The 12,464-nt window shown below is 35.9% G+C and overlaps 1 protein-coding gene across 1 annotated transcript in view; it reads right to left on the reverse strand.

Annotated features, from left to right (window-relative positions):
- Positions 1 to 2,568: 2,568 nt before the first annotated feature.
- LOC149784734 (glycoprotein-N-acetylgalactosamine 3-beta-galactosyltransferase 1-like) overlaps positions 2,569 to 12,464 on the reverse strand; it is a 39,933-nt gene continuing 30,037 nt past the window's right edge. The window contains exons 2-4 of the mRNA XM_089933308.1: positions 12,255 to 12,329; positions 10,761 to 11,443; positions 2,569 to 3,939 (exon numbers count right to left, since the gene is read on the reverse strand). Of these exons, the coding sequence (XP_089789434.1) occupies positions 3,781 to 3,939; positions 10,761 to 11,443; positions 12,255 to 12,329 (917 nt within the window). The 3' untranslated portion in view covers positions 2,569 to 3,780. The remainder of the gene's footprint in view (positions 3,940 to 10,760; positions 11,444 to 12,254; positions 12,330 to 12,464) is intronic.

A 12,464-nucleotide genomic window follows, 5' to 3' on the forward strand; every position in this document is an offset into this window, starting at 1 on the left:
TTAGTCACCATTACAATGGGAGCATTCCAAGGGCTTTGTGGACATTTTTCTATAATTCCATCTTCCGCCATCTTTTTAATTTCGTTCTCTGCAACTTGTCTTTTAGCAAGTGGTATTCTGTAAGGATACTTTTTAACAGGTTTTTCATCTCTTGTATCAATTTGATGTTTTATCAAGGTTGAATGACCTATATCACTTGAGGATGCAGAAAAGATACTCTGATGTTTCATCAAAAATTGTTTTAACTGTTCCGTTTGTTCTTTATCCAGATTTTTAGAAGACCTTACAAACATATCTGCTAAATGGTCTGGTAATTGTTGAACACTACCCCCTTTTTGGTTTATTGCACCAGCAGGTGTACTGTGTACAACTTGAACTGGTTGTAATTCTGCAGTAACAGTATTTTTGTACAGTTCAACTGGTTTTTCTCCAAAATTTGCTATTCTGAGAGGAATGTATCCATTTTTAGGATGTACTAAAACTTTTGCTACTAGTAGACCAGTTTTCTCCACAAATTTTGAGAATGGTTCAGTTAAGCCCATGGAATCCTTATCATACAGGTCAATTGGTCTGCCATTTACAATTACTTCAGATTCAGGCAATATCACAACATTTTCAGTTAAAGCAATTCTACAGCACACAGTTTTGTTTTCATCTGATTTCATATAGCATGGTACTTTTTCTCCTTTTACATTTAAATAACCTTTACTAATAATAGGGTCACACTGGTGTTTCTTTAAAAAGTCAATACCAAGTATGCCATCTTGCTGTATGTCTGCTAACAATACTTCATGTGTGAAAGTACGAGTCCCTAACATAATTTTTACCTCTGCTTTACCATCGAAAGGTTGGCTTTCTCCCGTTACAGTTAAAAGCATACTTTTGACTGGAGTCACCTCCAGTTGTGAGTTTTCTGACCAAGATTTTACTACTTTACTACTTAGAATCGTAACATTTGCTCCAGTGTCACACAACAAAGAGATGCAATTTCCATTTATTTTAACATTTACAAAATATCCTGTATCAGTCCCTAGATTGTTTAGTTTGATCAATTTGGACCTTTCTTCCTTTACAGTCGCGCTTCGGTCCCCAAGCTTGACCCATTTCTGTTTCCCTGACCTCTGGTCTGTCTGTCAGTATTATCCCATTCGTTTCTAAAACTATGGTTTGGCTTGTACTTTTGATTTTGATTTCTATCTCTTTGTTCAAGAATTTGTTTTCTGTTAGTACTGTGTGAAAAGTTTTGAAACCATTTTCCATTGTAATCTCTTTGGCCAACATTTCTTCTGGCATTGTCATTCCCATCTACTTGTTTTTTGTTCCAGTTTTTGTATTCTTTTTTTCTGTTTCTGACTGCAATTTTTCTACTGTTTCAGACAAATGTTCTAGCCTTTGTACAATTTTATCTAGCTTGCCCTCATTAGGTACAGTTTCTATTTCAGACAGGGAGTTCACATTTTTCTGTCTCTGTTTATCAGCTAGTTTGTGAGCTTCCATTTTAACAGCTATTGCTTCAGCCTCGTTTAGTGTTTTAGGACCACATTCTCTTAGTCTTAATCTGGTTTCAGAGTCCAGCAAGGTATCAATAAAGTAGTCCAGGGCTAAAATTTCAATGATTTCACCAGTTGCATCAGGATATGCCTGTCTGGTCAGTGTCTTGATGTTTTGCGCTAATTCAGAAATTGACTCTCCCTTTTCTCGAACTCTAGATTTAAGTTGAGTCCTGTATATTTCAGCTTTATTTAGAGTTCCAAATCTGGATTTTAATACTTTTACCAGATTGTAGTAATCTTTCCTTTGTTCTGGTTCAATTTCATTAAGTATAGAGCGAGCAGTACCAGTGAGACTGCTAGCTAAATACAATGACTTTGAATGATAATCCCAGTCATTAAGTTCTGCAATAATATTGAACTGAGTTAAGTATTCATCTATGTCAGTCTGACCGTCATATAGCTGAGGTTTAATCCTAGCTTGTTTATTGTTTCCCATTATCTCATGACTAGGTGTGTGTTCTCTACTACTTCTGATTCCACTGTTTCTTTGTAGGCTGGGGTTTTCTATTTCTCTACTTCTGGAATTTTCATTTCTAGTTTCAATCAAATGTAACTTTTGATGTAGATGGTGCAGTTTTGACTCGAAATCTTCAAATGTAGATTTCATGTGGTCTGCTAGGGTGAGTACTGTATCTTTAACTTCTGTTGCTAAACTTGTCATTTGTTTTTCTAAATTACTCTCCAGTTTACCATAGGGACTTGAATCCCTTGATCTTATTTCATCACTGTTATCATCAATCTCAGTTGTCACACTTTCAATTTCATTTCCTGCTTCAGATTTCATATACATGTCTTCCAAACGTAATAAATGTGCATTTTGCTCCATTTCCAAACCTGATCAATCACTTTTAAAAAAAATTGTTTATATAAATTTTATCTACTATTGTTGGAGTCAGATTTTTATTTCATTGTTTCTTTTCTTTTTCCAGGATGATCATCTCTAGCAGATTTTCAAGAGAGAAGATACAATTTTATTAATAAAATTTAAGAATTGTGTTAAGGTGTTATTCTCTTTTCTTTGATTAGATCATTATGATCCCACTTCTGACTACCAAATCTGTAACCTCATGGGTCTGGAAAATTACTCAGGGATTTTAGCTTTCTTTTTCAGACCTTGAAGCTACAAGGGTTCGTCTGACTTTAGCAATAGAGATAAAACAACAATAAAGAAAGATTAAAAATCCAGGACAGATTTATTCCAACATTCTCATCTGTAAAACAGAACTACACCCTTTTTACCAGTTTACAGATTCAACTTTTACTTGCAGAATTATACCAGTAGATACAAACTGTAATGGATATATTTCGATTAGCTAAAAGCCAATCTAATTTACTAAAAACTAAGCTTGAGTGTTAAACATGTGGGCAATAAGGTTTTGAATTTCGTAATCTGAATTTGGGTTTCCAAATTCGTGTGTAGAAAATTCGTCTGCTTTTGGGAACTTGTAGTTTAAAGTCTAAGTTCCAAATTGTTCTTCAAAATTACATACATTAAATTTTCCTTCTGCAAGAATTACCTCTCTCATTTTTCTTGACTTAATCTTAGTTCTAGATCTTAACCAGCCCTTTTCTTCTATCTGTCTACTACCTTATCTTTCTACCCCTATCTGTCACCGACTTGGGACAAGGACGCTGTTTATATACAAGTTTGGCATGTGTAAGCATTCTGGTAAACAAAGCATTGATTGGTGGGTATTGCAATCGATCGGCCAATCCAAATCGACCATGCTGACGGAACATGACCGCACGACAGTAATACACACAACTCGGTGTTTTAATCCTTCGAATTTAACCTAGTATTAGACAATATAATCAGTCATGACAAACCTGCCCGAATATATTATTCTCATCTTCGAATGTTGTGCAGGAATTTAATTTTAAAATCTTGTATTGTTGTACAAAATACGCGAACGGGTAACGAGCATTGTTATGTACGAGGGGACATCTCAAAATGGCTACGCTCGACTACAAGAACGTGTTGTGGGTAAAATCAGCTGATTCGAAGGTACATGAAGTAGCGGCATAGCAATATATATATATATATATATATATATATATATATATATATATATATATATATATATATATATATATATATATATATATACACACTAAACAATACCTCCATACAATACACAGCTGTTGCTAAATGTACTTTTCGAACTTCTCAAAATATTCTGATGACCTGAAAACATTGGTCAAGCTGAGAATCTCCGTTTTCTTTCCATTAAGGCGTGGGTTCTCCAGCTTGGAAAATCCGTTTGTTATTGATAGGTAATGTTCTTCCAAAAACTGAGGTTCGGTAAAGCAAATGGTCCACTAAAATCATGGATTCCGGTTTCATGTAGTGGAAACTGATTGTAAATTGGCTGCAACAATTAAGGCCCTGTGAAGAAAAAAAAAGAGAACTGTCGGTAGATGCAGGAAACAAGCAAATGGTGGTCGCCTTATCACAGATAGATCATTTTGGAATGAAAAAAGGTATGAAAAATCGTCAAACAAATCGTCAAAATATTGAAACTGACTCGTCAACTATCTGACATTTAAGGAAAACAGGACGGTCATTGAAAAGACAACCCCTGTTTCATTCATTATCTATTGAGTGCTTGCCGTAGATGATGAAAACAGCTTGAAAGTAGTTGAAACTGCCATATTAGTTTCAACAAACAAAATCTTACACTAGACCGATGATTATTTCTGATCATTTCTCGCAATATTTGTGTATGCATATTTCCGTAAACAGAATCGTACACCAGGCCTGTCATTATTTCTGATGAGTTCTAGCAATATTTGTGTAAGCAGTTTTCTATAAACAGAATCTTATACCAGTACTATCATTATGTCTGATAATTTCTCGCCATGTCTGTTTATGAAGAGGACACGGAGTACTTTTGAATTTATTTTAAACTAAACGAAGATGTTCTCATAGTTTTATGATTGATTGATTCATTCATTCATTCTATTTTTAACGGCACATCAGCACTGTAAGGCTATTTAGCGCCAAACAAAATGTTATATGTATAATCTTTTAAAAATGATGATAAGTCTCATATCGACCAGCGATACAAAAAACAAATAGTTGAAATTAAAACGGTAGGATGGTAACGGTGCAAAATAAATCTTCCCAATCAACGTGAGATGTAAATGTTGCATGTTAATGAAAAATGATGAAAAGGTATTAAAAAGGGACGGTATATATAATGCATAAAACTGCACAAGGTAATAACATAAAAGTTAGAGCTTAGAGTAAATATTCACTGCTTTCAGGAACTCTATAATACGAGTGATGTTTATAGTGTCAAAAAGTTCCTTCATATCATGCACATTGTAATGCTGATCGCGCGTAGGTTGCAGGTCAAAACACTCTATCATAAAGTGCTTAACAGTGAATGGTTCATTGCAAGAAACGCACTGCGGTGGGTCTTCACCTTTTAGAATGTGGGTATGACCAATTCGGATTCTTGCAATGACTATCTCCTCCCTACGCATGGTTCTGTAGGAAGGAGTCCATTCTCCTAGAGTTGGCTTGATTGCATGAAGTTTGTTATTCAATGCATCATTCCATGATGCCTGCCACTTCTGACGTAGGGACTTTCTGACACCAGGTTGAAAATAAGTATACGGTATTTTAAAATCAGATGGTTCTTGAGTAAGGGCCATTTTAGCAGCGCGATCTGCTTTTTCGTTACCTTTAATACCAATATGGATAGGTAACCAACAGTATATTATATTGTGGGAGACACTCAGCTCGGTATCTTTGACGAGTATGTTTTTCAATAATGGATTCTCCAGTTTTCTATTGTGTAGTGACTGGAGTACTGATAGTGAGTCGGAGAAGATGATACTGTTTAAAACACGTTTGTTTTTTACATGTTGCAGAGCAAGGTCTATTGCTCTGATTTCGGCTGTAAAAATTGATGTTCCATTTGGTAAGCGAACTTGCGTTGTGTGATTTCCACAAACAAAGGCTGCAGCAGCCTTTTCTTCATCCTTTGACCCATCGGTGTAAATTCTTGTGTAGTTTTTAAATTCGGTGAGGAGTTCATGGTAAGAGTTGTGGAAGACAGAAGGGTTTGTTTCGGATTTTTTTCCATCGTGTAGCGTAAAAAGTACTTTTGGTTCTTCAAGCAGCCAGGGTGGTGTTTCGGAGATGGACGTTTTCTGAATTTTAGAAAGATCTATTTTTGTACTGTCGAGGCTGGATGATATTCTAATGCCAAAGGAAGGTATGGCGTTTGGTTTGTTTTCGTATAAGGTTTTGTATTTGGGTTGAAAAACAGCCGAAAAAGTAGGACTCAGAGGGTTTGATTTTAATTTGAGAGTATACTGTGCGGAAAGCATTTCTCTACGGTGCGATAATGGTGGTTCGTTCGTTTCAGCTAGCAGGCTTTCATGCGGTGATATTTTAAATGCTTTCAGAGCCAGTCTTATTCCCTGAGCATGAATTGGATCAAGCATCTTAAGATATGACTTTCGGGCTGAACCATACACAACGCAACCATAGTCCAGTTTGGAGTGAATAAACGTTCTATATAAATTGAGGATGACTTTTCTATCAGCACCCCAGTCAGCGTGCGCTATTATTTTAAGTAGGTTAAGTGCTTTTAAGCATTTAGCTTTCAAGTTCTTTAGCTGTGGAATAAAAGTCAGTTTTCTGTCAAAGATAATACCTAAAAACTTTGTTTCCTCAACAACTGGAATATGTGTTCAGTCCAGAGTGAGGTTAGGTTCATCGTGATGTCTTCCTAACTGACAGAAATGCATACATAATGTTTTGGATTTAGAGAATTTGCATTGACCCGATTTTGAATCTTGTTTATATTTTGCTACAGTTGTCTTTTAATTGTATACATGTCCTTTGATCGATAACAGATTAGAAAATCATCAACGTATACCGAGCAATCTACACCAGGAGCCAAACACTTGGTGATGCTATTAATTTTGATGTTAAAGAGCGTCACAGATAAAATACTGCCCTGGGGCACACCCATCTCTTGCTCGTGCAGATCTGAGAGGATAGAGCCCACTCGTACTTTGAATTCTCTGTCTGAGAGAAAGTTTGATATGAAATAGGTCAGACGGCCTTTAAGACCTAGATCGTGCAGGTCATTTAGTATCCCGTACTTCCATGTCGTGTCATAGGCCTTTTCTAAATCATCATAGTTTTATATTATTGCAAAAAATTTATATTAACCAGATAGAAGGGGTATTTAAGCAGTTCTGAATTTGAGCGTGATGTACAACAATATTCCTTATCAGCGAACAGGACGTCAGTGCATCAGTTAAAGTACTCACCATGCACTTCTACCCGTATCCTCAATCGGATTATCCACTTATTGAATGCCATTTTATATTCCGTTGTTTGGTATGTTGTTCGTTCACTGAAAAACTGTACTTCTAACTGCATGGCGGCTTTCAAATTATCCGCCCAAAAGAGAATATTTGATAACAGAAATCAGCTAAAATCACCTGCAACTAAATCAGGTCTGTACGTAGGATGTTTCAACATCTGGTGACACGTTGGAGAAAAAAATGCGCAGTGAGTGTGGAAGAGGAGCCTGGATGATCAGGCATGCAAAAATAATGCGTCTTAAACTCTCTTGACAGTACGACCCCGTCCAGCGACTAGTGGTCCTTGTTACTTTCTCCGGTCTGACTTTACTATTTTTTTCTTGGGTCGGGTTCAAAACAGGAAACTCATGTTTGGTCACCTGTAACAATCTCATTCAAAACCTACTTGATACGAATTAATATTTTGCGAGTAGATGTTATACGATTTCTACCAAAATCTATTTTTTCTTTTGGATCGGCCATCAACAAATGCAGGTTCCATCTTTAACAAACATTTTTGAGCATCAAAATCAATATTTTGAAAAGCTGACAAATTAAAGCCCGTTATAATAGAAAGATCTTCCACTGTGCTTGGAGCGTCTTCATCAATTGCTTGCTTCACGGCAGCCATTTCCCGCTAGCCAGTAGCAAAAAACGGTCTTTCATAATTTGGATCATCTTCCATGGATTCACGCCATCTTTAAAACGGTAAAATCATCTTTAAATGGTAGTCTATGACAAAGAATGGCATCCATACAATTTATTAAGATCAGCCTTGATATTGGTCATAGAGTTCGCTAAGAGCGCCCCAATTTTACAGCATGCTTTTTTATAGTAGTGGAATTGTTGTCTGAGGATTCTGCGTTGCTAATAATTTACCTATGCGACACACATCACACGGATATTTGTTCAGATTTTGTCTATCGATTGGCATTGCATTTATTGAAAGGTTCACAGAAACAAAAAAGTGGAAAACTAAAAATGTTATAACAGAATATTCAGTATTTTTCAACTACCCGTCCTATTAAAGGGCTGTAAGAAAACCTAATGAATAATAAATGGCGATTCCTTAGGGACGGCATTGACTCTTTTGAAAAATAATACAGTTGCGTATTTCGTCAGCATGTATCAAAACAAAAAACGCTATAGAATTAAAAGTCTATACACCGTCCAGAGAGGTTGAAGGATGCAGTAGTTGGTGGGGGTGAGTGGATAAGAAAAATTTTCGCGACATCACTAATTATTTAAGACACACGTTTCTTCGTTATTAGTACAAGACCAATACATTTTTCGTATCTGTGTCATATCAAGAAAATTTGGCCAAAAAGTGCATTGTGACAAAAGATTTGGAAGCCAGTCAGAAACCAAATTGTAAATAACAATAAATAACAAAAATGTAATAACAAAGTTACAGTCCATTATTATTATTACTACAGATCTCAAACAGCCTAGTCAAAGCGTACGAACACGAAGAAGAGAGCTAAAATTCATAATTATTTTACGAACTATCGATCCAGACCATGTGTGAGGAAATATTAAGAGAAACGTATTTAAAGGAAGGAAGGGTGCTGATCGTTTGAAATGAACTGTCAGGAGAAAAGAAACTTATTATTCGTTCCGAAGTAGCCTACGTATGAGTAAATTGTACGCAGAATTATACTTGAACCATAAACAATTTGATTTTATAGCTATTGCCAAACATGTGTGTAAAACTGGAGATCTCAACCGACAGGAGTTTGATAGTGGGTACTTATAAGGGAATTATTCTTAAAAATCAGCCATGCAGCATAGAATTTTCATCGTTTCAAACGTTGACTCCTGGATAGAAAATAAATTGGATGTTAAAATTAATTTGCCGGTCTTACCATGGAAGTATGTTAGATCTGCAAACCATTGGCATTACCCTCAATAGGAACTGACTAGGTGTCCTAGAAAAAAATGTACATTCTGTGAAAAAAGGACCGGGATTAAATATACCCAATTTTCTAAATCACCCATTTTATCGGCCAACGGAATTGAATTTGTTTTCAATGTGTAAAGGTAATTTACCTCTTGTGTAAATTTGAGATATATTTATATATAGGAATACTTTTTAATTCCACTGGATTTTCAAAGCAGGTAGCAATGATTGTTTCAAGAAATGCCTTGTAATACATTTTCTCAGCAGCCCAAGTAAGCTCAATAATTCAGGTACATATTTTATGAGTAACAATTCTAGACTTTCAGACGTAGGACTAAATGATTGCAAGTATGAAAGGTAAAGGAAGAAAATGAACATTTAATTAATAAAATTTGTCTAGAAATAGTGTATTTTTCCGATAAAAGAAATTTAAAGCAGGTATAGGTACAAGGAAAACAAACTGGACCGCAAAAGTATATCTTGCTAAAAGAAATTTAAAGCAGGTATAGGTACAAGGAAAACAAACTGGACCGCAAAAGTATATCTTGCTTTTGTACCTTAGTAATTATTGTATCATAATTATTTTATGATTTATCCCTATTTTTTTATTCCATTTCCTCAGTTGTTTGCCTGATTTTATTACGGGTGGGCCTCACTCAGCCTCGCGTACAATAATACAGTTGGTCAAAGAAGCGTCTGTATTTGATAAATAAGATATAAAACATTCAAAAAATAAAAAAATTACAATGGCCATTTTATGTGTTATGGCACTCGCTGTACTCACATTGTTGGCATATAACTCATTTTTTACATTTGCCACACGCATCCCCCACAACCCCCGACCTCTTCCTCGATGAAAGAGGCGTACTATCAACTTTCCTTGAGTACATGGTAAAACACAAAATATTTTGAATATTATGTAACTAACAGAGTGCAATTCAACGATATCAGATCACAACCATTTGCTCTAGTTGTGTTGCAATGTATGTCATAATATATTTAACTTGGATGTACACCACATATCCACATAACATGTCGTATATATCAAGCAGTTTCAGATGTTGTCGGGTGGATGGGTATTGGTTATTCTTTTGTGAACATTTAATCCATGAATCATTACAGAAGGCTCACATATTAAAAAATTCCACAGTATCTTCAAAACGGTAAATGCGACACAGCCATCCTTTTCCAGGTGATTTGAAGGAACAATGCCGTTGGGCATAAATGCACATTATGAAAGTAAAATCTTTTTTTAATGACACAGACAGTTAAATATTTTCCGAACTAAGGAAGAAGATTCTGTTTGGCATAATATGAAATACCGTTTTTAAAAAAAAATGAAGCCGCTAATTGGCTGAAACTAGTTACCAGAAAAGACAAATAAACAAACAATCTCTTTGTAAGAAGTCTACATATGTCCAAATTGTACGCTACATTAGAATTCAACCTGAAATAAAATAATTTTGTTTCATCGCTGTCACTGACAGGAATCAGATATAAACAGTCATCTCACAGGGATGGATATGGATAGTAGGCGTGGGGGGGGGGGGGGGGGGCGGGGAGGAGGAATTGTTTATCCAAAAAACGAGCCGTACATCATATTTATTTTTGGCGATAGTTTCACATGTATTATTTTGGACAGATCACGAGTAGGATGTTTACTTAATTTGAGTCTCTTACGGCTAAAGTATATTAATTTTGTAAAACATTAACATTACTGTCGATGAAAATTAAAATAGTAGCCCAAGATCTATAATGAGGCATCACAAAAAGCAGTTCGGCGGTAACGAGTTTCTTACAGGAAGACATCTTTCTACAGATTTAACCTGACCAAAACTCACCGTTTATAATTGTAATAGCTTTAATCATACTCGTATCAATCTTATGTATCAGTATAATCACAAAATAACAACACTTGAATCTAAGGAAACGTAAGAATAAGCAATGGAGAAGTGATACTATCTTCTTCATCTTACCTGCACAGGTGGCACTTTGCTCCAAGAATAAAGATAGGCTGGAAGTTCACCTAATATATGTTGTTCCACTGGGTATGGATGAAACGTATCTCTTCCATAAATATCACGTGAATTTAATATGGGCACGTAGCTGTTCTGCAGACACTCTCCTGTTAGCAAGTCTTCGCTCAGTTCTGGATTTTCTTCCGTTTTAACGATGGGACACTTGTTTGCTCTTATGCCATTTTCAACAAGCTGTTTAACGCCCTGCCTGCTAATAACATATCCCCCTCCTCCACTCATGTAACCATTGGCAACGAATTTGTCAAACTTATAACCAAGATAACCAGGTTTACTGGCGTTATAGTGAGAGAGTAAGTACCTTAAATTTTCTATTATTACATAGGTATCATCGTCTGCTTTCAATATCCAGTCGAAATCGTTCGCGTATTTGTCATGAAGAAATTCAAAAGCACTTTGAACTTTGTAAATTAGGTATTGACGTTCATCCGGGTATATTGAAGTTATGATGTCCGGTTTATGAATTGTTGTGTTCATGATGAAAAAATGTTTGTTACATCGTCTGGCCCATGTGTTGTTTACAGCCCGAGTCTTCGTATATAAATCCTTTTCCATCGTTAAGATGATACATACAATTCTGACCTTTCGATACAACTCAGTTGCGACACTATCGTTGACCATGACTGAAAAGTGAAACAATCTAATCAGTTGTAATAGACTTCATGTCATATTAACTCATCGTTAAGTCAAATTACAAAAGAGACTAGTATGTTGCGAAATATTTCGAATACATTCCTTTCAGTGGATGAAATAATTTAACGACATCGGACGATTTCAACAAAATTTATAACTCAGAAAGTAGGACTGACGACGGAACGTACTTTATATGTAGTTAACCAGTGTTAAAACCATTTTTTCTTTCTTTGTTTCTTTCTTTTTAAAACTATTGTTAGTATATTTGCATTGCAAATTAAACATGGAGTCCAGAATATATCTTGACTTTCGTTTTGGGTCCTTGCTCCAGAGATTCAATTAGTTACTTCCCTGTGAAGAACAGTTGTTAGCTAGAAACATCGGGGAACTGTTTTGTACTTGCGCCGTGATCAATAATCACGAAGTCAATCGTTATAATTCATTCTAAGCAGAAATGGAACGTGTGTCATGATTATCGCATATCTCTTGCGCACCAGAGCCCAACCCACTTGGCTATTCGCTCTTTTCAAAAGAGGATACAATTATATCGAAGGTTAATATTCGAGCTGCACGAAAACCTGACTCTCTAGGCAAGCAACCTTTAAAAACACTAATTTTCTCTCTCTGTCTCTCACTCTCTCTCACACACACACACACACGCACGCACACACATACACACACACACACACACACACACTTTCTCTCTGGGAACCTAGGATCTGATTGACTTGCTATGCAAAGGATGCTAATTTAAAAAAGGAAACCAATTATCCAGACATAACAAAGATTACAAATATTTACCTGAGATATCGTCCAATGATGCAAACAGGTCCGGCCTTATGTGGTTTAACATCTTTGGAGAACTGTTAAAGGAATCTGAAAAAGACATAATAGGCATGTAGACAGGTTCTAAGTACGTACATGTGTAGGTAGGAAGGAGGGTGGCCTCTTCTCCCCCCCCCCATCTCTCTCTCTCTCTGTCTCTCTATGTCTGCTATGCTAAGATAGTGC

This window comes from Sinohyriopsis cumingii, chromosome 14 (genome assembly GCF_028554795.1).
Source record: "Sinohyriopsis cumingii isolate HCF-2022 chromosome 14, ASM2855479v2, whole genome shotgun sequence".
Lineage (NCBI taxonomy): Eukaryota > Metazoa > Mollusca > Bivalvia > Unionida > Unionidae > Sinohyriopsis > Sinohyriopsis cumingii.